At 35.7% G+C, this 26,734-nt stretch overlaps 1 protein-coding gene across 13 annotated transcripts in view; it reads right to left on the bottom strand.

The window, feature by feature from the left end:
* The window catches only part of MYCBP2 (MYC binding protein 2, E3 ubiquitin protein ligase), a 177,824-nt gene that overhangs the window by 104,944 nt on the left and 46,146 nt on the right, over positions 1-26,734 (bottom strand). For 10 of the 13 annotated variants that reach the window (XM_027894283.1, XM_027894284.1, XM_027894291.1 and 7 more), the window contains exons 10-20: positions 26,586-26,724; positions 25,741-25,817; positions 24,915-25,119; positions 23,743-23,907; positions 22,889-23,047; positions 22,196-22,400; positions 21,377-21,522; positions 20,541-20,642; positions 11,319-11,426; positions 4,857-4,976; positions 4,024-4,105 (exon numbers count right to left, since the gene is read on the bottom strand). In XM_027894283.1, the coding sequence (XP_027750084.1) occupies positions 4,024-4,105; positions 4,857-4,976; positions 11,319-11,426; positions 20,541-20,642; positions 21,377-21,522; positions 22,196-22,400; positions 22,889-23,047; positions 23,743-23,907; positions 24,915-25,119; positions 25,741-25,817; positions 26,586-26,724 (1,508 nt within the window). Of the gene's footprint in view, positions 1-2,113; positions 2,238-4,023; positions 4,106-4,856; positions 4,977-11,318; positions 11,427-20,540; positions 20,643-21,376; positions 21,523-22,195; positions 22,401-22,888; positions 23,048-23,742; positions 23,908-24,914; positions 25,120-25,740; positions 25,818-26,585; positions 26,725-26,734 lie in introns of those variants that run through there. The other 3 variants (XM_027894289.1, XM_027894296.1, XM_027894297.1) reach the window with 3 other exon arrangements.

Raw genomic sequence — 26,734 nt, 5'->3', positions numbered from 1 at the left:
GAAAGAAAAGTAGTGAATGGTTCGTCTATTTGATGCTTAAAAACTACTATCACCATAACTATTTACCTGTTTTTCCAATCAAATCTATCATTAATGTTATCTGAATGCTGTGTACGACAGTCACTCGGCAGCAGCAGAGCAAAATCAAATAAGTAACTAATGTAGAGAGATGAAATACATTATCCTCTTAAATAGCTTTTGTAATGGCCAACTACAGTGTATTAAAAAGAAAGGAACAGGAAAAAAAAAGTGCTTAAGTTACTTAACTACACAATAAACTTAAATTACAGAAAACTAATTTTCACTTCATAAAAGGAGGAGAGATTTGGAAAAATACAGTAAGTCAGTTTGACTGATGTATATGGAATTTAAAACCTGTGATACTATTGAGTATTTCCCTATCCCTCTGAAATTCAACACAGGAAAGCTCAGAATAAATGCTGAAGAGTCTGAGAAACTCTTTGGATAAAATTTTAATAGCCAAGGTTTCTCCATTTGAATGAAAGCAAGGAGCATTCCTCTGGGATGGAGTGAAAGGACATGTCAAACTCAGAATCCTTGACTTCTGGATATGGCATAGGTTATGACAAAACGCTAACCACAGCGTTATAGGAAGTAACCAGAGATCTCTTGGGAAAACATAACACTGCTGAATGATCAGCAGCAGATGTAATGTCAGGTAACTCAGAATCCTGGAGACGGTCCAGATGCATTTTGGCTGTCCACACAGAAACCCTCTCCCATCCCAAAGGGTAAGCATTTCTAGGAGCAGATGCAGTCTTTGAAAATTCATCCTGCACAAACAATCGCTGTTCATGGTACTTATGCAGCCAACAGCTGGTTGCCAGGTCCCATAACATGTCACTTGGGGCAGCTGAGCATGGTGCTGTAAATACAGGTTCGCTGTGGGCTGTTAGCAGGTAGTGGATAAAAGGAAACCAGTAGTAACAAGCAGAGTTGGACAGTATAGAGTTACAAAGAAAGTGGAGATTTTTACATTTTAGATGGAACGGGAAATGTGGTGAAAATATGTAAACAGGAACTGCACTCCACTACTGGAATAAAATAACCAGAAACTGCACCTCGAAACATGGTTAGTAGACACAGATGATGGAACACCTTTTTTTCCCCTTGAGTTATTAATAGGATTTAGTCTCTATTCTTTGTCTTCAAGTGGAAGATAGGCTGATCATCTATGGAAGGTCTGTTCAGTTTTCTTTTATGTTATTGTTGAACCTTCAGAAGCAAAATTCTGTATCATCTTACTTCAGCCATTTCATTTCTGAGGCTTGACTGTCAGGTCACGTGCTTGCTACTGTAGTGCTGAAGTAAAGAGTTTGTACCAAAAAATGCAGGCAAATTTTGAACAGTAACAGAAGGGAAGCATCAGCAAAAAACAGGCCTTTGCTTACCTGAATACAAGACATGCTATTTTTCACCAAGACTAGATACTGCAAAGCATTTCTTGCTTCCACTAAGTTTCTATTCACCAGCAGCTAATTTGAGGAGAATATAAGTAAAGACTGACAAATCTTTCACGTAGTGAATAGCTCATCAACACCTGCCACTGTGGATTTTACAGTAACGAGTCTACACAGACTAATTAAAGGGTTCCAGCATAATGATATGGCTTGTAATCTACCTCATTCCTACTGCAGTAGGAGGAAGAACCTGAGCAGTCTAGCCCTTAATTAAGCAGAAAGGCACGTCTGGACAGCTGTTCAGAATTCAAAATATTTAAGCATTTTCAAGGCTTTTAAAAATATAGACTCACTACTAAATCTTTACACTGCAAGACAAAAGTCTCTGAAAGAATGAGTTATCAATGGATGCCCAGGAACTTACATCATTGCTTCATCTGTCAATGAAGATGGCTCCCTCTGATGAAAATAAGGGTTCCTGCGTTTTCCCTAAGAGTTCTTCTTTTCAGGACTCCCTTATTTAGATGTACTAGCTAGGCTGCCTAAATATTACTTCCCTTTTTTTTCCTCCTCTCTCTCTCTCTCCCTCCCAGAAACACAGCAGAGTATCAGTTCCTGGATTCAGAAGATGATGCTCTTCCTGAGGTCAATACAGGCAATGTGACACACTGCATGACTGACATACCACTGACCTGGCAGGAGTTGGCCATCTGAGCACCACTGCATCCCAACTGAGGTGGAACTCTGCATAAGGATTCCCTGTTTCCTTCTCTGAATCCCTTACTGTGAGGACAGAGGAGAGATCTCTACTTAAAGCTGGAAAAAGAAGTACATCAATGAAGAAATTATGATTTGAATGATGGTGCTAAACAGCAACATAGTACCATAGCCAGTTCTCATGCATAGGACATACTCCAAATTTCTTCAAGGCTTTTTTTCAGACACCTTTTAGGGTCTGATGTAGAACGATACAAAGGCCAGTGCCAAGTCAGTTGTACCTCCTCAGCTTCTAGTTCTGGTCAAGCACTATCCTTTGGCACAAGATTTGTAATATTCTCTTCTAAGATCTCACTTGAAACTACATTTGGCCTTCATACAGTTTCTGTCTAAATAAGCAATGTGGGGTTTACTATCTGAAACACTGAAATATACAGTAAATAGCTCTGAAGCCTTCCAAAAAGCCAAGTGACTTTGAAGTTGGAAATAGGTGACAGTAAGCTACCATTACAAATGCCACTGCTGTTTGTATCTCTTCAGTCTTTTAGACAGAAAATGGCCTTATTCTAACAGCAACTTGAATTGCCAGCTAAAGACGTTGTTGCTTGGAACAAGTATCCAAGAATTTGCAGGAAGGAAAACCAAAGTATTTGTCTGTGATATGACCCTACGACAGGCAGAAACACAGATTGCATTCACCAGTCTAATGCAAACTGAGTAGGGATAAACAGTTTAGAGACTATTATTAAGCACAGCAGTCAATACAAGGTAACATTTCCAGTATAATTCCTTTCTTTCTTTCCTCTCCCTCTTTGGCTCAGTGAATCCAATGAAAGTTTTAAGATGATGAAGATTTCTTAAGAAACTCGACAAAAAGAAATGGTTTAGAAGTCTCCAAAGAGATTAGGAGGACAGATGTTCAGTAATTTTTACCTCACTGCCACAAGAGGAACAACAGAACTGAAGAGAGGTCATGGATGCTCCACTCCGTATGCCTTTGACATAAGGATACTGAGCATTATTGGACACACAAAAAGTCTCAAAGATTCATACTACACAAAATCCCCATTGTATGCATTATGTGGTATATCTACACGTCCAAAGACCTTAATCACTTCTCCTTTTAGTGAAGGACGCTCATTTTTTTACTTTAATGAACAGATAAGATTCTAAAGATGAGATACCAAGGGTGAAATTGAGCTGCACATTAGACATCTATAATTATTTATGCTCTCACTGTAGTCTGTGGAGATCAAGCCCATGAGGTCTACAGAGCTACTGAGCATACCTGAAGCAGATAATGGTGGGTTGTTAGTCAAATATCTCTCCATGCTCTGTTGACTTCTCTATTTCCATTGACCACAAAGACAGCACACATCCAAAACCCAAAATAAACCAATGCCCAAAATAAGTGACTACAAAATGCAGCTGAGACCAAAGTTTCATGACTTAATTTTGGACGTTAATGATGAACCAAATTAGACTTTATCATAATTGAACTGTTATCAATGATTTAACAGAGATAGGGTAATCTAGGTTTATGATATCATACTATTTGCATTATTGCACATGTACTATTTTACAGAAATAATGAAATCTGAATGAGACTTCAATGTTATTCTCATAGAGGTAAGGAGAACTGAAGAGAAAAGCATTTCAAACTCAGTTATCAAAGCTATGGTAATAACTATGCAAAGAAGCCTTCATGTATTGAACAAATTACGTACATAGTACAAGAGTACTGTTACTGTATTTATATTCAGAGGATTATGCAGAGTTAATTCAGAACGAGAGGTTATCAACTATCTACAGAGAACCAGAAACTGAGCCATTTCTTATGCAGTAGTATAGAATACACAGTCACATGCTTTAATTACCAGCTCACCTGGAATTAACATCACCATGTCCAAGTTGCCCATGCTGCCCATATCCAAACGTGTAAACATCACCATTCTCCATCAAAACCACTGGAAAACAACAAGATATTTTTCTGACATATGCACGTGACATGGCAATGCACTAGAGCTGATTAGCCTTTCTGAGTAGCACAGCTAATGATCCCTATCGAAACAGTAAGAAATCTACGTCAGATTCCACAACTCATTACAGTTTGCACCTCTACGCGGGTCTAGAGCTCTGCTATGCAGATGTTTTGAACTGACTCAAAAATTGCTTACAAGCTCTGATGTAACTCAAGATATGATACATACAGTCTTTTTCATTGCTGAAGGACAGTGAGTTGACTTTCATGGCTCGAATCAGGGAGGTGATGTGGGGATTCAGGTGTTGATCTTACTTCAGCCTAAATGTGATTAAACAGCATGAAGCTGTGTCAGGGGAGGCTCAGGCTAGATATTAGGAAAAGGTTCTTGGTGGTTGGGTACTGGAACAGGCTTCCCAGGCAAGTGTTCTCAGCACCAAGCCTGACAGAGTTCAGGAAGCATTTGGACAATGGTCTCAGGCATATGATGTGACTCTTGAAATGTCCTGCGCAGGGCCAGGAGTTGGACTTGATCCTTGTGGGTCCCTTCCAACTCAGAATGCTCTACAATTCTCTGAAAGTCTAGTAGGCTACAAAATGATACTGCCAACATTTTCTATTTTAACACTCCTACATACATACTTATTGAAAATTAACCAAAAACCAGTGAAAACATGTATGACACACTAGAAAAAAAAAATCTATGCTACAATTAACATAGAATTATTTGTTTTTACCTGAATGGTGAAATCCACAGCTGACTTGTACAGCTCGCAATTCACAATCAAAGCGGACAGCCCCTGGTGGATAGGTTGTGATTTTGCTGGCATCCTTCTCACCTCTCTCTCCACTTCCATCTATAAACAAAACTTGTAATTATATCCCATGTATTCTAAAAAAGTTATTTTAGAATAATGAATAGAACAAGAATAGTAAATAACTCCCCACCCCGCCATTTGTAAGGTAGGAGAGAGAACTCACACAGTAGTAAGAGAGACAGCTCAAAATGTGGCATCAAAGTAGATGTGGAATATGACAGAAACTCTACTTTGAAACAATGTACTACAAAGGTACACGCTGGAAAATATCTCCTAAAGCAGAAACTTCCCAAAGAGAAAACAAAAGGAACCATCAAAACAGAAAATTCAAACTTCAGAAGCTTTGCTTGATAACCATCACTTTCATTCTTCAATAAAATACCATTATTAAGTAGACAGTACTGTAGTTAAACTCAACAGGCATAGCCTAGTCTACTCTTTTCAATTACTACTTGTGAAGGATTTTACTTGACTACAACTTGGCCACAGAGGTCTTGTTTTAAGTAACTAACGACTACTGACACAGCTCATTTCCAACAATGCAGTCACACTTACTGTGTCTGTTTCAGCACACTTTTAGACACTGTTTCTGTGATTTCTTTTAGTAAGTATGAAGTGCATTATTGGTTCCTAAAGTCAAACTGCTTCCACATTAGACAAAAGCACTGAATTATTCCTAAACTTCTCACAAGCCACCATCATCTCCAGAAATCATAATGTTTATATTGTCTATTAGACTTTAGTTACACTTTGTCTAGTTCATAGAAAGAGAGAAAAATGCACAAAGCAAAAATAACTGCATAAAGGAGATTCCACATTCTCTCTGATAATTCTGTGTACTGCTTTATTAACAAAACATTCCAGGTGTTGTTAATTTAGATCTACACTTATAATTTCTACACATTTTCCTTTATTTACTATTCCCTGTGTGAAGCACTGCAATTACAGACTTACAAATATTTTTAAAATATAATTCTGTTTTTATACATATTGCTCAAACTTTTCTTTTTACTGTAAGGAAATTGTTGATACAGTAATTTCACCATTTTATTTTACAAACCAGTTCTAAAAAACCTTACTGTTATAGAAATAAAGCTATTTTCTAGTGATGGCTGAGTACAGAAATTACATGAATCTTCATGTAGTTCACATCTGTAAAGGAACAGTGCATATAAGTATTAATGCTTTTGAAGCATTAGGTTTAATAGCATAGGTGAAGTATCCCTTTGAAAATGTGGGTGCTCTTCATCATAAAGAATTATACTTGCACTTCATGCTGGCTTTATGTGAAGTGCAGATGTTGTCAAAGAACTGCCATGGGACTTCTGAGGTTTGTCCCAGTGTCAGTTGTTTTTGAAGGTCTGCCTGCAGCTTTTTGTGTATTGACAACAAAAGCAAATACAAAGAAGCGGAACTACTATTTAACAACAACAGCCCCTCCCCGCTGCCAAAAATACAGTCCTGTAATACTAGTCCTGTAATTCTGCCTCAGCAAGCTCACATTATTTTATTTAACAATTTGAGTATTTCTCAAACACAGTATCTTTGAACTTTTTATGCCTACTTCTGCAAAACTCTATATGCCAAAGTAATCAAGAGATGCTTCTAGCTGCTAATACTACCACCAGAATTATTTAGTCATCAAGCAGTCTACTTACTGCTTCCCTGTTTTACAGAAGATTATTGGACAGGAGCAGAAAAAAAGCTAATTCCCCTCCTCCCTCAGACACTGAAGATTAATGAAAAAGCTCTCCCAGTGTGTAAATGCACTTCAGTAATCCTCTGCCAGGAATGTACATGTCCAGTAAGAATGTGTCAAGGCTGCATGCTCTTCCTACAATGAAACAAACTGGACACACACAACAACCATGTCACCTATGCACAATCATATTAACAAAATTTAGCAGCAGTGGCACATAACAGTGGCACATCAAGTGATTCACAGACACTTAAAACAGTTACATGTACATTTTCTGCCTCATTTTAAGAAAAACATACTGCTCTAAAGAGCTTCAACAACTACTAACAAAAAGTTGAGAACTGCCGTTTTCTGAATTGACAAATATGTGATACTGCCTTTAAATAAAGCATGATTCTAAATATATTCCCATTTTCTCCAAACTTGTAAATAAAAACATAACACAGTAACTCCCTTGAGGAAACACTATATGCCAATGTGCAAGATATAGAGACAAGTACCTTCACATGAAAAAAGTTTTTCAATTCCTTATCTGAGAAATAAATATCAAACCCACTATTCCTCAAATGGAAGCACAAAAAGACTAACGAAGCAAAGGCTCTTCTTGTTGAACAAATGAAACTGTTAAACAGAGCAAGTTCATAGCTCCAGCGTTATCCAACTGGGCTACCACTAAACAGAAACTTGGACTCCAATTCCCAGAAAGAAGCAAGCACCAAGGAAAAGCTCTGAGGCGCTTCCTGCTGTCAGCACTGAGGGGTGGGCTCCATAAACAGAATGAGATATCTTTAATATCTCATACAGGTGGGGAAGGAAAGTGAGATAACTAGAAATACAACCAACCAATCCCCAATATCACTCCATTTTCCTTAGAAAATTTTTAACTACTGAAGACAATTTTCCCCCGCCACGAAACTCTTGGCCAATATGGCCACCACAAAAACCCCACAGCTTTCCAGGAACAAAGGAAAAAACTCATTCAGCCCCAACAGCAAGGGAAGTAACAAGCTATAAATCAGAGTTCTTCCAGAAAAAAAAAAAAAAAAACACAAACACAAAACAACCCCAACATCATTACAGAATGCCGTTTTGGACCCTTGGTCCAGACCAGCAATAAACCATTTTACTAGGGTTCCTCAGCAGCAGTAAAGGTGGTATGTTGTTTCTCACTGACCACCCATCTTTGGAGGAGGGAAAAAGCACTTCTAAGATGTTAAATACATGGCTAGGCTCTGTGATGTTCCATCCTCACAGGATATTTCAAATGCGTTAATATAATTTACACGCTTTATGTTTATAGATGTTCAAGTATTTTGAACCAATCAGCCTGTGCCTGCAGCTTCTTGGTTGTCCACCACAGGCTTCAGCTGAAATATCTGGAATCAATTTTATAACTACAGTGCTGTAAAGTGATAATAAACTTGCATTCTAATTATAAACTCAGTCTTAGATCTAAGTTTTCATTGTCGGTTCTCTCACTCCAATGTGAGAGAATGTGCTTCACACAGTAAAAAGTTAAAACATAAATTACAAGTAATTTTTCTTGAACATCTGATAATTTTGCGTTAGCATTTGCAAAATGGTTGACATATATCTTATTCCATCCATAAAGGTTCAACATCATCTAGTCCTTGTCCTTTTGAGGGTATTTGTTTCCCATTGTTTAGAACATTTGCCACTACTTTAAAACACAGAAAAAATGTGGCATTCACTTGCAGAATTTTTACTGACTCAGTGAACTTACTTAATTTTTAATTGTTAGTCAGTTCATTTCTGCAGTTAAGAAAATTTTACAGACTCCTATTATTCTGCTTTACTCATACCTCCAGTGATGAAATCCATAGGGATTGGAGATGCAGACTGAAAACTCATCACCTCAATAAAGAATGAGGATGAAGCATGAGCTCATTTTTCTTTGTAGTATCAAAGCACTTCATGAATACCAAGAAGGTGGTACCTACTCCTTTCTATTTATACTTGTGATGGTGGCACAGACACAGAGCAGAAAGACTGTTACACTTAACATGCATTTTTTTGTCATAACAGGGATCCTAATATGCAGGCCCTATAAATGTACAAAGAGAAAATGACAATGGCAAGATTTCTAGAAAATACCTTTTTTAATGAGGTTGAAGAGTTTTCAACTGGACAATCTAACAGAAGAATTTAACAAGTGATAGACATGTAGATTATTTGGAAAAAATCCTTTACCGTGAGGGTGGTGAGACAGTGGAACAGGTTGCCTAGAGAAATTGTGGATATCCCATCCCTTCAAGTGTTCAAGGCCAGGCTGAGTGGAGCTCTGAGCAACCTGGTCTGGCAGAAGGTGTGCCTGTTCACAGCAGAGGGATTGGAACTAGATGATCTTTAAAGTCCCTTCCAACCCAATCTATTCTATGATTTGATAATATGTACAAGTATATATCAATATATTTTTAGACCATAACTGTCAGTCCTAAAGAAGCCGTCCACATTCAAGTTTAAATGTCATTATCAAGAGGAGTTCTGCAGCTGCAAGCAGAGAAGCAGAAACAGGTCAGTACTGGCACGTTTGGTACGGGCCTCATCAGTACTACCAGTTGAACTAAATTTACATTGCCCAAAGATCTTGAAGGTCTGGTTGGTGTAAAGACTAACAAGCCTACTATTGCAGAAATATCTGAAGTAAGGACGATGGTTTGGAAAGCATGACATTCAAAAATAAACAAAGAACTTGCTGATTTCAATGTTAAAGTGTTCTTTTATTGAAGTCAACATCTCTGCCTCATTGCTCTATTATTGATTTTGCATTCTGTGTCTAGAAAAGAGGCATGCCTTCTAAGATAAAAGATATACCTCATCTTTTGCACAATCCCACCTTGCCCATTAGTTTGGTAACAACCCACTTCACCGGTTTTCCTTTTTGCCTTGGAACCTATTCCAGAAGTGAAGGAGCATTTCTAGTTTCTAATGGAATTTATGGCTGTCTTTTGACAGGATCATCTTCTGAAGCAGAGAAGGGTCTCAAAGTTTATTTGTACGCTTCCTTATCTGCTTGTATGAGACACAAAGAACTAAAATAAATCAAACATTTCTTTGCATATAGCCTTCCTCAAGGAAAAATAAATGTTCAGTTCTTACGGAACACATCTGAAAAAAATCTTTGCACAGTGCAGACCTTCACACTGCTCTTACAACTCCAAGAAGCAACATAAACCTCAAACTGACACAAATTAATATATTTCCTGTAAGGAAATAAGTGAGTTGAAGTGAGCTCCAACAACTAACATAAACTGGTAAAGTATAGATGTAGGCAGGATGAGCGTACTCCTTATACACCTGCCTGTGGAGTCAAGGGTTTGCAAGCAATACAACTAGCAGTACCACCCAGCTCAAGAACATTGGTCATCCGCAAATTGTCACTGAAATTGACAGCACAGAGGTTCAGTATGTTTTGTCTTTCAGCACCCAATCTCTCCCAGTAGATTATGATTGGTTATTCTACTTAATCCATCAAGACTTACAGCTCAGACTACATGCCTTCCAAATAAACTGAATATATGTTATGCAGATACAAAGGACCAGATCTTACTTTCATTTCCATAAAATAAACTTAAGATGATTTCATGATCCAGTATGTTCATAACCAGGCAGGCCTATCACTCACCCACACTGAAAATGTATCCCAAGAGGTTTCAAACTGTCATACAATTTGTTTGCATATGTGCCAAATACTATCAGCAACTTCCATTAATTCAACTGAAATGCCATACTAACAATTCTTTTAATATTTAGCTATTCTCTAGAAAATAGTTGGTTATTCTCTAGAAAACAGCTGAAGCGCAAAAGGCCCTCACCTTTTGACGAGCTTTATACTTACTTTGATCAGGACTGTAATCTTCATTTTACATATTTATCCAGCTCAACTTTAATAAATTCAGCTGAAATTTCTGGTAATATATGTAATTTAAGTAACCAAATATTTCTAAAAATACATATAAATATTTTATATCTGAACAAATAACACATTTAGAAATCCAAGATATAATGAACTGGCTCGCCAGACATACAAAAATGTCTGGAATATCAGACACCTTCTTTTTACACTCTGCAAAAACCATTTCACTCAAGAATACTGCAGGGTAAAACCTGTACTTTAATTTGTATTGATCAAAGCCAGCAAAAAGTAGTGCCTACATTATTTTAAATATTTTATTTCTACAAAAGACTTGTTGAAAGATAACCTACCTATGAAAAAAATTTATGCCAGAATTTACAAGTCTGGAATTGACATGCTGAAGTAATCACCCTGTATATCCAACACAAACGCTAAAAAAAACCCAACACAAACGTGATGCAGCAGTCTGAGTCACACTAAGGCACTAAGGTCCCTACAGTAAAATTAAAGAACGTTAGGAATGAGACAGCATTAAAAAGAGGCACAGAAAGACAATGCATATTTCACAAAAATAAAAAAAAAAGGAGAGAAAAACAAAGATAATACAGACTAACGAACATATACACCTTTTAAAAAAGGTCAACATTTAAATGCATTTTCTTTCTCCTCAGGTAACACGATACTAACAGGAAGAAAGGCAGAACTCATTTTGTGCAGTTCTTTGAAAAGACAGATGCAGCGCATGGTAGAAGTGACTGGGAGGATGGGCTTATTTCCACCCTAGCCAATAAGGAAGACCAAATACCTTTGTGCTTGTCCCGTTTATGCTTTAGCTGTGCTGGATGGGGTCTGATTCTGGCTAGAGTCTGTTCTCGATGGTTCATAAAAATAGGACCAGGAAATACAAGGGGGCCTGAGGAGAAACATTTTGCACATGCATAGGAAAGCTCACAAAATGGAAACAGTGTGTTAAACAAAATTCAAATTAAAAGCAATGAAAAAACATAAAGAATAATTATTATATAGTAATCTTCTTTTCTTAAATTCAAAAGGACTTAAAATAAAAGAAAGTTGCCATTTCTTGATAATAAGACCAAATATTTCACAAACAATAAATATCCCACAGTGACAGTTTTACCTGAACCTCTAAGTATGCAACTGTACTCTGAGCAATGGAAATACAACAGACTAAAACTAGAGTAAAATTTGAGAGCAAATATCCATTTTTATTAGATAAAAAGAAGTCTTTATTAGATAAAAAGAATTTAATTATGCCTTACATGGTACAATATTACATTCAAAATACTGATTTGGAGTAATACCATCAGATCAACGCTACATTTAAAAAACGTAACAATAAAAAACTGTTCGTAATTGCTATATTTAAAATGCAGAAGAATCAATTATAAAGAAAACAGCTATCCAAAAACACATGTTCCATTAGGAAAATTTTTCAAATCACATGACTTTTTTTCTTACCTATTTGCTAATTTTGAAATCTATTTATTTTTAAAATATTTTTTCATCTATGTAAAGGTTTTAAAGAGATTTGATTTGAAGAAAACAATGATACCTGTATTTAAAATTTTTTCCAGACCACTTTTTCTTTTTAAAAATCTAAACTTAGGTAGTGATGTATTATGTTTAATTGAGGTTGAGTATATGCACATCATGAAAAAGTGGTTTGTTCCCCTCTGTTTTATAGGTTAAACATGACACCAAAAATTCTTTAGAGGCTTCTCCTTTCAGAAGTCTCAGATTTAATCAAAACCACGAATCAGGAGCAACCAATTCTGTCAAGTGACACTCTCCATTACATGGCTTCCCAAATCCAGTCACTATATGGACTGCAAACAAAAGCCCCCCATACTGGCTTTAAAGTCACACTATAAACAACTTATGTGAAACTTCAAAACCAAATATTCCTCCTCCTGCTGCAACTTCATTGATATTCTCATTCCTCAACTGACCTGTATTAACAAGACCACGTAGACTAACTTTTCATAAAAGCATATTGTCTCAGTTTTCCTGCTATCAGCTTTAGACCACCAAGTCCTTCATTAATACTAAACAGTACAGATAGAAATTTAAAGTTAGGCCAGAGCTTTGCAGCTTTAGAACCTTCAGATGAAGAAACATGTCTTCACACAGCGGAGTTCCGAAATTTTAGCATTAACTTTAAAACCAAAATCAAAAGCGTTTTAAAAATACAGTATTGTCTTGTCCCCCTAGCTCTGAGATTCATACATGTGTTAGATAATATAATGGCCCCAAACCTCTTTAATCATGTTTGTTTCTACATTCAACATAGAGTTTTGGTTCTACTGTAATCATCTGGACTCTTTATCCCAGAATAAGTTGTTATCCTTGTTAATTAAGAACTCCTTCTGATAAACCAAGACCATAATTTGCTTTTGCTTTACCTTCATCTTGCAGATTCTTCCTTCAGTTGTCTTCCTATTGCTCCCACTTTTTAGTCTCCTCTCAATTGGAGTTTCCATTTAATAGATACATTATATATATATTTTTGGCAAACATTACTTTCTACCATGCCACCTGTTGTGTTTAATATTCTATTTTCCACAGTTTAGACAATAAATTACATCCCACTTGGCTTATTACCAAGCTGGAGGAGAAATACTGAGAAGTACACTGAGGCAGACTAGACAAAGCCAAGAAAGGGGAAAGAGACAACTGGCAAGTAGGTTATGAAAGCTAAAAATGTTTGAAGGACAAATGATACAGAGGAAAGGCGAGTGAACAGACAAAAATAAGAAAAAAGTAATGGGACTTACTGAGAAGTTCCTAATGAAATTAAAAGCCCAAGAAATACAGAATGGACAAGGCAATATGACAAAAGTGAAACTCGTATTAAAAAGCTGCAAAAAGAGATGCAAGGACTGCAGGGAATGTGGCTTCAAGTGTGTGGATCTATTTGTGGGTGACTGAACAGAAGAAGTGATCTCTAGATAACTTAGGCAAAAATTCTGAAGTTGTAGAAAAGGCTTGCACAACAAACAGTGCAGGGAGCAAGACACAGTCCTGACGGCAGCCTTTGGCATTTTAGTACTAAGAGCAAAGAGCAGAAAAGAGTATTTCCAAACAGAAGGTAGTGACGTACATTAGCGTGAGTAAAAGAACTACAAGAGATTTGGGGGAGACAGAGCGTTTAGAAAGCATAAGAGGCTGTCAGCTTCAGCATGGTGCTAGAATACAATTGTCATTAGTTTCCAAGCTACTCATGTGAATTGCATGTCCCTAGTCAAGTTGACAATGCTGTACCAATATAACCTTCTGACTGGACAAGATTTCTCTGTTTCTGAATATTCCTAGATACTCTACATTTACCATTATTATGTAAAGAACTTGAATAAAAAATAAAGTTCAATGCAATGCATCTTCATCTCATAATAATTTGTACCCAAATCCATGTAATGCAAATCTGTCACCTTCCTTGGCTTTTCGTGCATGCTAAATTCATAACACCATCATAATATAATAGGAAACATCAACATTTTGATTACTTTGTGAGGTCTGCCTCCTTGGTCATGTGCTGGCAAGATGTAAAGTACCTCCCTGTCCCCCCAAAATAACAACACAGGAAACAGAACACTAGAATAATTCATACAGAGTATATCTGCTCTCTGCTTACATCTGAGGTTGCCTGTACAAAGGGAGCAGAGCTTGGGTACTATGAATTATTTTGGTGGAAAAATTCAGCCATGCATTTGACACTTTGTTCATTTTGTTAGAAAATGCCTGAAGAGTATTCTTTGGACAACTCCCCTAGACGCCTCTAACAGATCTGCATGGGTAATAATAATAATCTATCACTATTCTCAAGTATTTTATAAGTTCAAGTGACAGATCAGCAAAGGGGAGTCACTGGTAGACTACAGACCTGCTATTTTAAATCAGTTGCTATATGATGGAAAATAACATTCACTCTCCCTTGTTTTTTCATAGACTGTTTCCCATAGTTAAGCTTCAAGGTTAAATAACCCTAGACAAGGAAACGTCAAGATTAGCTTTTCTTTCTTGGTCCTGCAAGATTCAGGTCCTTCAAAAAAGACACTGTTTGGCAGTGAATTGAAAGTGTAAAGGAGAAAAATGCACAACCACGAAAGTAATTTCATTTTCTAGAAAATAATTATTTAAATAATTAAATTAATTAAAAAATTAAATAATACAGTGGACTACAGGAAAATGTACGCAATTGATTTCATCCTACATGCACTTATATGCTTTTGCATTTTTGGTCATCGAAGCACTTACGCACTACTGTCAAAGAGATTAATGTTTGATTTTATATTACACATATTTTGATTTCTTCTACTACCTTACTCTAAACAAATGCTATTTGGGAAGCTGTGATTAAAGAAGACTGAAATTATTTATCTCAAATGCTGACTTCTACATCAGTGCACAGAACATAGCAGGCTACCTAAAAAATACTACATGATCACATGTATCAAAGACAAGCAGTATAAATCAAGGTTGCAGAGGAAAGTCCTATGTTTGATCATATCTTCTGTTGCAAAAATCTATTTTTGGCTTCTTGAATCCTTGTAAGAGACAATACATTTCTTTTTTGTGGTGGTGTTTTTTTTTTTTCAGTAATAAAATAGGGAAGTAAAACCCTAATATAGAAAAATAGTTATCTAATACGTGACATAACTATCTAATAGTTATCTAACAGGTGACAAATTTTAAAGAAAAATATTTCAGAAAATAGAATTGGAAACAAATGCTTGGTTTCAGTTCCATTACAAGTGGAAAACGTTATACTGAGATAATGTCCCACCTCTACAGCCTTAAAGAAACTAAAATTTAATATTCCTATGAGGTACAGATAATAGCTATGGAGCATGTTCTTTAAAACTGTATTTTTCAGACTATTAAGTACTAATTTATTTTTAAGTCAGAAATATGCATGGGGAATGTCATTGTGCTGTGCAAGCATTAAAGTTACTTGCAGTTTGCTACTTTTGTTCAAAACATTGAAAATAGAGACAGGATACATGCCTCTTCCTGTAGTCTGAATGCTCTTTTCTACTGATGACTAAATTGTACAAATCAGATGTGGAAGAAAATTATTAAGGCCTTTCAAAGGGAAAGAAGAGGTGGACGCTAGCCACAACAAGCATGCAGGGCAATATGGGAGTAACAGAGATGAGATGGAAGTAGAATGCACAATAATTTGAATTTTCACCCTTTTTCCCTTCTGAATACTTGATTTTGTATATATTGTTAAATAAATGTGAAATATGTACCTCTGTATATAAATACACAAAGTAAATTAAAACAGCAAATATCAGTCAGAACTGTTCTCATAGAGTCTACTGAAAATCTGAGTTCTAAAACTATAATAGAAATATAAACATTTCTACTTTAAAATATCAGTTTTATTAACAATAATCAGCTCTTTCAGAAAGGAATCACAGACTCAAATACAACAACGTAGTTTCACAGAACCATACCTGCTGGTTATTGGGGACAAAAACCTACAGCTTTGTCTTGAAAGCATTCTTAGAAACAAAGTCACGTATGTAAAAAGGTAGAAGATTTTTTGACTGGTTTTTGTTTGTTTAGAGAACTTTGAAACAAATGTAACCCTCAGGTCTTGAAAGCATCAAAATAAATATTTAACTACAGAAAGAAGCTCCACCATTATTTCATATAGAATATTGCATTTTAATAGATATTTCTGCTGTGTATTTAGTTAAATGTTTAGCAATGAACAGATAATAGTGTTACTGACAAACTGATTCCAAGTTCTGAGTGGCTTGTGCAAATCTTAAACAGATTCATAGGATATTTGGCCTATTATGGTAAAACTAATTACTGAATTAACCAAATCGGTTACACTTCAGAAAAATGAAAAAATAGGCAGTCTCAGATAACATTGTCTCAAAACACAGCAGCTTTGACTGAAATTAATCAATTTTCTGTAGGTTCTTTTGTTCTTGCAAGTAGAAAAAGACTGTTGAAAAATAATTTTTCCTTTTCTATAATGGCATCAAAAACTAAATCTTGGTTAACTACACATCAAATCTGCATTTCAGTAACGATCATCTAAAGGTTTTTACATCGTAGTCTGAGAAAGAATAGTAGTGAAGTACCAGTGAAGCATGAGACCATTTATTATCACCATACTAAGAACCATTTCTGTATTTTTTAGCTTATTCATTAAATACAGTTTAAAAAGCTGTTCTCACAGCCTTCTAAGAAAAACCCCTAGTTATCTTCAAATGATAAACTGAAATCTTTGACTATTTCTAAATTCTATTACTTCAAATACCAATCTGAAAAAGTCACAGGAACAGCTTTCAAGATTAGCTCCCCCAGTAAACGCTAATCTTAGGTTCATTACATTAATTGCTCAGTGAGGCCCATAGATTTCTGTAATCCATTAAGGTGTAATTTAATGCCCCCACAGGCAAAAATTTAGTGTTTCACAGGAAAGGAAACATAATCTAACCATGTTCTGACCATTCTAACATACAAAAATTCCTCATTACCACAGAAAACAATGAAGTGCAACTGTTTCCATACTCATCTCTCACTACTCCCATCATGTTCCAAACCAGTTTGAAAAAACAAAAAATTTCACCATATGGTGTATCAGCTCCTTGACTTCTTACCAGAATGACAGTGAAAAGCTGAGATAATTCCATGAATTATCATGTTGAGATACTACGTTTTAGTAGCCATGATGAATACAGTTGACTTTATTTCTGAAAAGGTGATACACCCAACTCAAAAACGTGGAATTGATTTTGTACCCTCTTCACTGCTTCTGTCACAGCCATTAAGCCAGAAGCAGAAAAGCAGTGAATGAAGTAGCTCATTACCACTGTCACAGAATGGAGCAAAACTAGTCACCTGAATATACTGTACATACTTGTTGCACTGAAAAGCACAAAGAAATATAATCAATATTAAGGAACTTTCATGTTTTTTGAAATAATTATTATCCCACATTGAAACACTTCTTTTCCACTGTTAATTTTAAGGTTCTCTTTTTTCACTAAAACAAAACTTCATGAATAGTTGATTCTAAACATAAAAATTATTTACTTATTACAATTCTATGGTAACAAGTGTAATCTAATCCACTGTGACTCATTTCAGGACAAAACCCAGAGAAATCTTCAGAATAAGCACCTAAAATTTCTGAAGTTATTTACCATTCATTTTAGTGCTCCTGAACAGCATATATACAGGTTCCTTACAAAAGTGCCAGGCTACTTGAACAATATTTGAAAAATACATCAACTGGTTGTAATAGTAGCACTGAACTAGGACATTGCAACTGTTAATGACAACTACTTCTACCCAGAACATCTAAATTCATAGTTCATGTTTTTAGGCAAACGAAAATAAAGATGAGCATTCTCATCCTCTTCCATACCTACCAGAGACCATAACTGCCCTCAGGAAGGAGTTAAATGACCGTCATATCTGTAGACATAACCATCACTTTCTCCCTTAATACAAGTGGATCACTAAAATATAGTTCTAAATCAGAGGTCACCATAACAGGAGTAAATATGGAGCTTTGGTAAAGAAGCACAAACAATTAGACCACTTAAAAAATCTGCAGTGTGGAAACCAGTAGATTTCCAGCACTTGTGCTCTTACACCTCTGTCCTAAACTTTACTCCTATTTCAACACATTCAATGGGCAAATGAGCAAGAGGTTTCTTTGTGATTTTTGTTTTATTTGCATGACTGTTTTAGGAATGAAATATTCCTGTATTTACTTAAAAAGCTTTCCTATGTTGAAATGATTACAAAACATTCAATATCTAATGAAAACATTTGTACTGAATGAAGGTCACCACCTGTAACTAAAAAATGAGCAGTAACATTCAGTGATGGTTCCTATTCCTGACTATGATAAACTACACGGTTTGTTTCCCATAAAAAGAACAAAAGACATGCATTAACACACTGCAACCCAGAAATCAAAATCCTGACAAACTGTAGTGTACCTTAAGGAAAGACTCTAACAGAGTTAATCTGGTCGTTAACTGACTAAGCAATGTTTTCAGAAAACTAAAAGGTTGGAACTTGCTTTGGATCTCTAAATAGCTATTTCTTTAGCAAGGATTTCTTCCTTTACATATGCACAAATACTAGAACTTGGGAGAACTAAGCAGCTGGCTTATTCTTTTGACATTAGTATAACCAAGTTTTTTCAGACTACAGAACCTTTTGCACACAAAATCTAGTAGACCATTTAAATGTTCTTGTTTTCTCTTATGAAAAGAGCAGCACCATAAGAGTTGTCAAGAATGGTGTTATTCTTTGCACCAGCTCATGGAAAACTGCAGCATTTGGATGGAGAAGCAAAAAAACCGCAAACTTCTTAACCTGATGATGCAAATCAAGATTATCAAATCAAATACTCATACCTGATCATGTAAATCAGGATGTCTAAGTATTTGTGAAACACTATTCCCAGTTTTATCACATAAGTAATTCTGAATCAAAGCAGGAGACTATTCTCCAACTCTTCCAGCTAGGCATGCGCACTACCTCCTGCAACCACACAACTATAGAATTTCCATGCTCTTTTGATATAATATGAACATGTGCAACAAGCTGGCCAGCAATATCTTTTTACCTACAGTCCCTAATACACTCATAAAACCAAAAATAAAAATACATTCCTGACAGTGTTAACCTGACTTGTATTTTTGTTTGAAACAGATGGCATACAGAAGGGATAAGCTGCTCTGGTTCTACTTCTAACCACAGAAATAGAAGCAAACTTAAATGTTTCTCTGCCACTCTTCTTTTTCTTTTAACTGAAATTTACCTCCTAGATCTGTCACAACTGATGGGCTGAAGAGCAGCACCTTTCAGTAACGTCCAGGCATTCAACAAGGATTTTAAAAAAAATTATTGTTGATATTTGCCAGCAGCATGCAACGGAGTTCCAATATAATCTAAACAAAGGTTTTCTCTCTCCCCCTCACAACTGAAGCTAGCCACTAGATTCAAAGAAAAATAAATATTTCATCATTTTCCATAGGCAGAGACAACTTTAAGCTTTCTCTTCCTTGTTGTTCTTTATTTGTGGTGAAACCAGTAATTTCTTAATGCAAATGAAATAAAGATACAATTTGCACCAAAAGATTCAGTGGCATAGAGTCTAGGAACTAAGCTGGATCACAAGGCGCATTTTGTGTTTGAATCAAACCAGTATCTAATTCATTGAAGAAGAATCAAAATGGTATTTACCAAGACAGCAGGAACTTGAAGATCATAATGTCCCCATAAGTTGTTATTCTTCTCAACACACAATAATTTTACCAATCACATCATCATTCTTCACAAAAATATTACAGTTTCTATCAGTCTAGATCACTCAACTTTATTATTTGCCAGATTGAGACATTGAGCTATTTTAAAACAACAAGAAAAGTACTGAAAACCTGTTAAGGTACATACTGTTTGTGTGGAAAATCAACACTAAGGTAGATAATCCATAAAAAAATCTTGAAAAGTGGCAGCATTTTGTTTTTTGATTCAATTTGTGTCAAAATTTTCATGCTATGCAAGTACAGAAAAGATAATTTTATAAAAGAAATTTTGCTTACCATAATACAACAGAAATTAAAAAATTTATTATAGTAATTAAATAATTCATATATAGGTTAATTGCACTGAACAGGCTTCCAGTCTTTTCATCTCTTCATATAAAAACATTTTGGAATCTACATATTAAAAAACTATTACTCAATCAGAAAATAGCAAAAAAAAAAAATTGACTTGCAAAAGTGATATAAAATCCTCTTCACCACTATAATTCCGATTCTTATGTGTAGACTTTGTTAAACATATAGCTTTTTTCCAATTTTCTAAAAGCACGCTAGATAACATAAGTTAGCCATTTAGAATCTGATTTTAGTTTGATTACTGTACTGCCTCACTGGAAGAAGACTATTTTCATTCCTAGAAAGCAGACTAAGAAGTTTCTTAAGCTATTCAAGCCTCTTCTCAAGAAGTCACTTACCTCTTCCCTCTTCCAATCTATGTCTCCTATTCACACGTTGTCGCTTTTCTTCTTGTCGTAACTGAAGGTGTTCCTCAATATTAACTCCAGGAACAGGGACAGCTAAATAGATTAAGAAAATAAAATATGTAAAACTATGTTTAAGACTGTTATGACGGCAATAAACCCCAGAAGTTATGAAGTAAACGAAAACTGAAACCTACTTACTAGCTGCTCTTTACATAGGTCTGACAAAAATGAAAGGATTTAAGTAAATTTGGAGAAGTTTTAGGCTTTATTTCCTAATTTCCTAGTTTTCCTGAATCTGGCAATTCCAGCATCACTGAGCAGTACTTAATAAAGATATGTATATGCCTAAGTACTAAGTTATGTGTTGTCACAGTTATTTCAATTCTCCCCTAAATAGTTTCAGAAAGTGTCATGATTAAACCCAGCCCAAAATCATTTATATTCCTAAAATGTTTCATATGAATCAGCCCTTTTTTGGTTTAAGAATGCTCAAGTCCTGATAAAAACATTTTAGAAAAATTTTCACATACCAGAAAGGACAAGAACAACTTTGCAGTATCAACATTAGTATCATAAGAGCACAGGGCACAAAGTGGCGCAGATATCTATAATAAGGGTGAGCTTAAAACATTTCACATAACAGAATGATCCCATTTTGATACATAACCAACAAATAAATCTGACTGAGAAGCTCCTCTTTATACATTTTAACAATATTATACTAAAATTACCCTGTAATAATAAAGTACGTAAACTAACGTACTGAGGAGAAAAAAGGTGCAGTAAGAAAGAATTAAAAGTCATCTTGCTAATTTTGTATCACTTACCCAGCAAGAGATCTAAAGGTATCATCTCCTTTACAGCATCAAGGATTCCTCTTTGCCTTGCTTCCTGGCCATCCAGTTCTCTAGCACATGCCTTGCAGCACCCACATACGGCACAGCCTGACTCACCTGAGCCACAACCACAGATTCTGCAGCAAACAGAGTTGTTTTATTACTATCTTTTATTTTCATGCATCACTGATGCCTTGGTAATTAAAACATACATTATTAGTTTGCTCTATCTGGGGACATGTAAGTTTTCCTGAGAAAAACAGAAAGGATTGCTGTTGCATGATGCCAGGACCGTACGCTGACCATACACTGAATTGACTTCTCAGCATTAACTTCTCTTCATTTAATTTAATGTATACCACGTGAAAAAAATGAACAAGGAAACAATAACCACACAAAATGCTGAAGTAGTAATGGTGGTATGTAAAGCAGTGGCCCTTTATGTAGCTCAACTCAGAAGTAATAGATAAAAGCAACTGGAACAGCAAGATAAAAAACTTCCATCAAAGAACGAAGAAAGGTTATCCTGAGCCAGCAGCTCTGTCAAGAGACAGATTTATATTGGTGCTCATATCCAACAGCTCCTAGTAGAGAACTATATGCTAAAGTAAAAATGTGTATTTAAAACTAAATCACCTACCAGCTATTTACAAAAAATTTAATGTATTTCTGATTTTAAAAGAACATTCTCTTTTTAGCTATAATGTTACTTTAAATTTTAGTTTAAAATACATCAACTCAATTTACACTCAACACAGGCTTTAGCCACTCAACTTGCTGCATCATGCACATTTCCACACATTAGCTTACCCTCCAGGTACTCTGTCAGGACGCCCACTACTAACACAGCTAGCTCCATAGCCTGTGCAATCCCCACATACAGTGCACACCATACACTGCTCCAGTTTCCATTTATGCATGCCTGGAGGACACATCATGGACTTCTCGTCTTTTTCATCCAGTTCCTCCTCCAGGTCTTCATCCATCGCTGTCGCCATGTTCTCAACTCCAAAACCTAATTAAGATATTGAAACAAGAAGTAGTTGTTTTCGAACATTCAGTTCTGTGGAGAAAGATGTAGACTTGCATTCATGCCCTGTTTAAGCAAATGACAGCCTCAAGATTGAATGCAAACAAGGAAAGGTAGAAATTGTTTTCTTACTAAGACAGTGGCACATAGCAAGACAAAGAGGATGTGGTTTGGTTTTGCTCATTCATTTTAAAGAAAAACTTTTCTATTGACAAAAAGTAATTAAGTTCTGTTCTTTGTGTTTTAGGTTTTTTTTTAAATTTTTTTAAACGTTACTACATTTATTAGTATGTGTAGAACACCCAATACCTGAAAGTTGAAGTGAAAGCATTCATGTCTGTTTGGTTTTTTTAAGCATATTGTATTTACTTAATTAGTACTGGAATTAAATTTTATAATAAAATGTTTAGTTTTGTTTTCACATGGGATATTTTGCAGCACACAAAACAAAAGGAAAAATCTAGGTCCCATACCTTTTCCTCCCTGGCTCATGGAGCCTGTGTCTCGTCCGCACTGTCCTTTATTATTTACACCAAATGTCCAAACTTCCCCATTCTTCATTAACACACAGGTGTGAGCTTTGCCCATGGCTACTTGAGTCACAAAATGGCCTTTCAAATCTGTTACTAAACCTGGAAGACAAAAAACACTTGAGTGGCAAATTGAACTTTCTAGCCTAGAAGGAAACTCAATGATAAAACAAAATTGCTAGTGGATACAGACAATTTCAAAAAGAATGTCAAGGAAGAAAACTAACAGATATAAAAAATCAAGTGCTAGAATTAAAAGGAGAATTAGGACTAGGCCACTTGTGCTGCAAAGAAAGAAAAGCCAAAAGCAAACCTAATCCTGCTGCAAATCACTTGTTCTGAAAAACAATACTAAAGGATATATGTAAGGCCACTGGAGTTTATTTCATTAATATTTTACTTAGAATGACATGTACTCAATTACCTGATGCTTTATGAGCAGAGAAACATATAAGGTCTGGTTTCTGGCAGACTTTGTTTGTAGGAAAACATGCCTCATTTCTCTGACTTTCCCAGTGTGGCCTTCTAGTGTCAGATTAATACAGCAAGAGATTTTATTTCTTTTTCTTTACAGTGGAAGCATTAATTTAGGTAATTGTCACCACCACTGCTAAGTATTTTTACAGAACTCAAGGAAACTTGTCTTCTCTTTCTACCTTTCTGTCATATTGGTCTCAATCAGAGGCAAATCAAATAGATGAGTAAGAAACAAAGAACATTTTCACAGGTTAAAAACTACCACACTAATTTCAGCTAGTCTAGTTGAGAAGTAATTTAAAAGACAAATATTAACTTACTTGTACTATCAGAGTAAATGGCATCTTTTCCAAACATGTAGAGTTCTCCATCTTTTGAAATTACAGAACTGCTTCCATTATTACACGCTGTAGATATGACAATCTTTCCTTCCATTTTAATAATTTTTTTAGGCTTATATGGTTTTGACTGCCGTCTGCTTTTAGCTTTAAATATATAAATAATAAGTTACAAATCATTCTACCAAAAAAAACCACTCCCAACAACAAAAACAAAGGCACAGTAACATTGTTCATATAATTAGGAGTTAGCTTTCAGACTGATACTGAAAAAAGGAAAAAAACCAAACAAAATCAACCAAACAAAAACCCAAAAACAAACACCCCCCTCCTAACTATATGTACCATCTCCTAGTTTAATTTTTATTGGATTATACTGGTTCCTCTAAAAAATTCAATGGCAAGCAAAGTCATGATTAGATAAACATCTTTCATGAATGGTTTTCCAAGTATTTGAAAACTATTATTATTATTATTATTATTATTATTATTAATTAATCTACCACAACATAACAGAACAACCTGTTTCCTAAAAGGAAGTGTTTAATTTAATATCACAGCAGATCACACCTTTAAGGCACCTAAAGCTTTGTCTTAAAATTCAACCTCAACATACAACTTCAGAGATCAAAAGTAGGAAATTTGTTAATTTTTTATTGAAGAGGCATTTATTAGTCTGAAGATCAAATTAATATGTCTTCTCTTATGTCTAAAGAATTCTGCTTGATCAAGGCACAGAAGATCATGCTTCTACAATTTCTAATCCATGTACCTCTCCATTAGTTGGCAAAAAAAAAAAAAAAAAAAAAAAATCCGAAGTTCAATAAAACATCAACAAAGAGGCAAAAGTTTAGCTTGTCAGTTTTTCAAAGCCCCAGGCAGACAGCATGGCCTCTTGACCAAACTTATGACTGCCTTTGCTAAGGACAACTGTAAAATAGTACTCCCACCACACAGTCCAAACTGCGGTAAAACAGAGACCAACTTCTGCAGCTGGGAGAGGCAATGGCACTGGTTGTCAGGATCTGTGGCTGGTGTAAAATGCAGCCCAGATGACATGTTTACATATTCTTTGAAAAGGTTCAAAGTCTTCAAATTAAAGAGTAGTTAAGAGGCTCTTATCAACCATTGGTCAAGCAAGCGATGATACATACTCGATTCACCATCCTCTCCTTTACTAGCAGAACCTGTGAAGAATATGCTTCCATCCTCAGCAACAAGTAAAGCATGTGAGCCATCATGTCCAACAGAAAACTGAATAATCTTTGGAGATTTTGTGATGGGGAGTTCAACCCATTTGCCAGCTGAAGGGCCACCTTGTTTGATTCCAAGGCTCTGATATTTGCCAGTATAATAAATCTAGGAAAAAATAGTTTATCATTTTCAGTTATGCCACAGCACTTCAATCTTATATAATTTTTAAAGTTAAATTGTTTTAAAATCCTGTCATTTCAAACCACATAACTTTTCCTGACTTTGTTTGCACTATTTCAATGTCTTTATCCTAAACCTATCAATTTTTACTTAGTGGGGGAAACATTCTGATTAGAATCTCCCTGTTTTGAAATGTGCTTTCTACTGAGCCACGGAGTCAGTTTCCTTATATAATTGTTTGGCTAGATGAGTTGAACACTGTTTGTGGGAAGTTAAGAGAAGGTAAAATTTGCAAAGGTGCTAACACATTTCTAGACAAAGGGTAATTTTTTCCCCCCCAAGTCTAAAACAAAGCCCTTCACTGTAAGACTGACAGTAGAAATTCCTGTAAATTCAAGCCATGGATTTCTGAACGGTTCCAACTATCTGTTTATGGGTTTTGCATTTCAGCCTTTAAAGTGGGCTCTGAAAAATGTTTTTAAATACAGTCATAGACATTCACTCTAACATACTGAAAAGGCAAAAACAAATTACGGAAAATAATAATCAGAAACCACAAAAATCTATCAGTGCAATTTGCTATTCATTACAGAACATTTTCAGTACCTTTCCACTAGCAGTTTTCATCAGTGCAAACTCTCTTCCAGCACCAAGGACAGCTGATTCCTCATCAAACCCTGTACCTGGGCAAGTAAGACTGAGTTAAGTGGATGGTTTAATCAGGCAGTTTCTAGACCAGCTACCTACCCAACTGTGCCAGGGACAGTTTGTCATAACAAATTATCTAAGAAAGCTACAAGTGAAACAAAATTTTGCTGCCACAAGAAGGCTTACTGAACTAGACTTCGTAGAGTTGCTTAAAGAGGAAAAAATAACACATAAGAACAACTGCAGCTGGTCAGTTGAAAGGTCCACGTAGACAAGGATGCTTTGGTTCTGACAGCCAAAAATAGACACCTAACAGAGCAAAAATACCTCAAAGCAAAGGCCAAGTGATATTTTTTCCAAAATACTTTTACAGATACTAACAGTTCTTCATCTCAAATTCTGATGCAAGTATTTTTCAATCTATTTCTTTTCCATTAATCCATCCAGTTGTCTTTTCACTTGTTGACTTTGACCCACAGCAAGGAGTTTCCCAGCTTAACTACTTGTTATACAAGGAGTACTATAAAGTCCAAGTTTCAAACTACATATTTATTATAAAAATAAAGGAAAATACTGGAAAACCATGGATAGTGCTACAGAGAGAAAGGTGGTTCAAAATGCATGTATGGATTTGACTGAGTCAAGTAACACTTAAGCAGTTTCACACCCATTGTACCTCTCCACGTGTTTATAATGGAGCTATACCTTCCTGTAGGTAATAAGAGACAAAGGCAAGAGCAGTGTTTCAGCTCTATTGTTTGAATTACCAGGTTTGCTATTAACCTTCAAAGAAGAGGACTTACTGATAATGTGCAAATCTTTCTCCAGATCAAACAATGAGATACCACAGGCATGTAAGCATTTTCTTGCAAGCTTAAGCTGCAGTTCTTGTTGCAGTACTGGCTCAGTACTTGTGGCGAATATCCGCACTACAAAGCCATCCTGCAATAAA

Source organism: Empidonax traillii, unplaced genomic scaffold (genome assembly GCF_003031625.1).
Source record: "Empidonax traillii isolate 1590-97213 ecotype Southwest subspecies unplaced genomic scaffold, ASM303162v1 scaffold423:size1405600, whole genome shotgun sequence".
Taxonomy (NCBI): domain Eukaryota; kingdom Metazoa; phylum Chordata; class Aves; order Passeriformes; family Tyrannidae; genus Empidonax; species Empidonax traillii.
The sequence above is the reverse complement of the archived record's forward strand: the minus strand, read 5'-3'. Positions and strand labels throughout refer to the sequence as shown.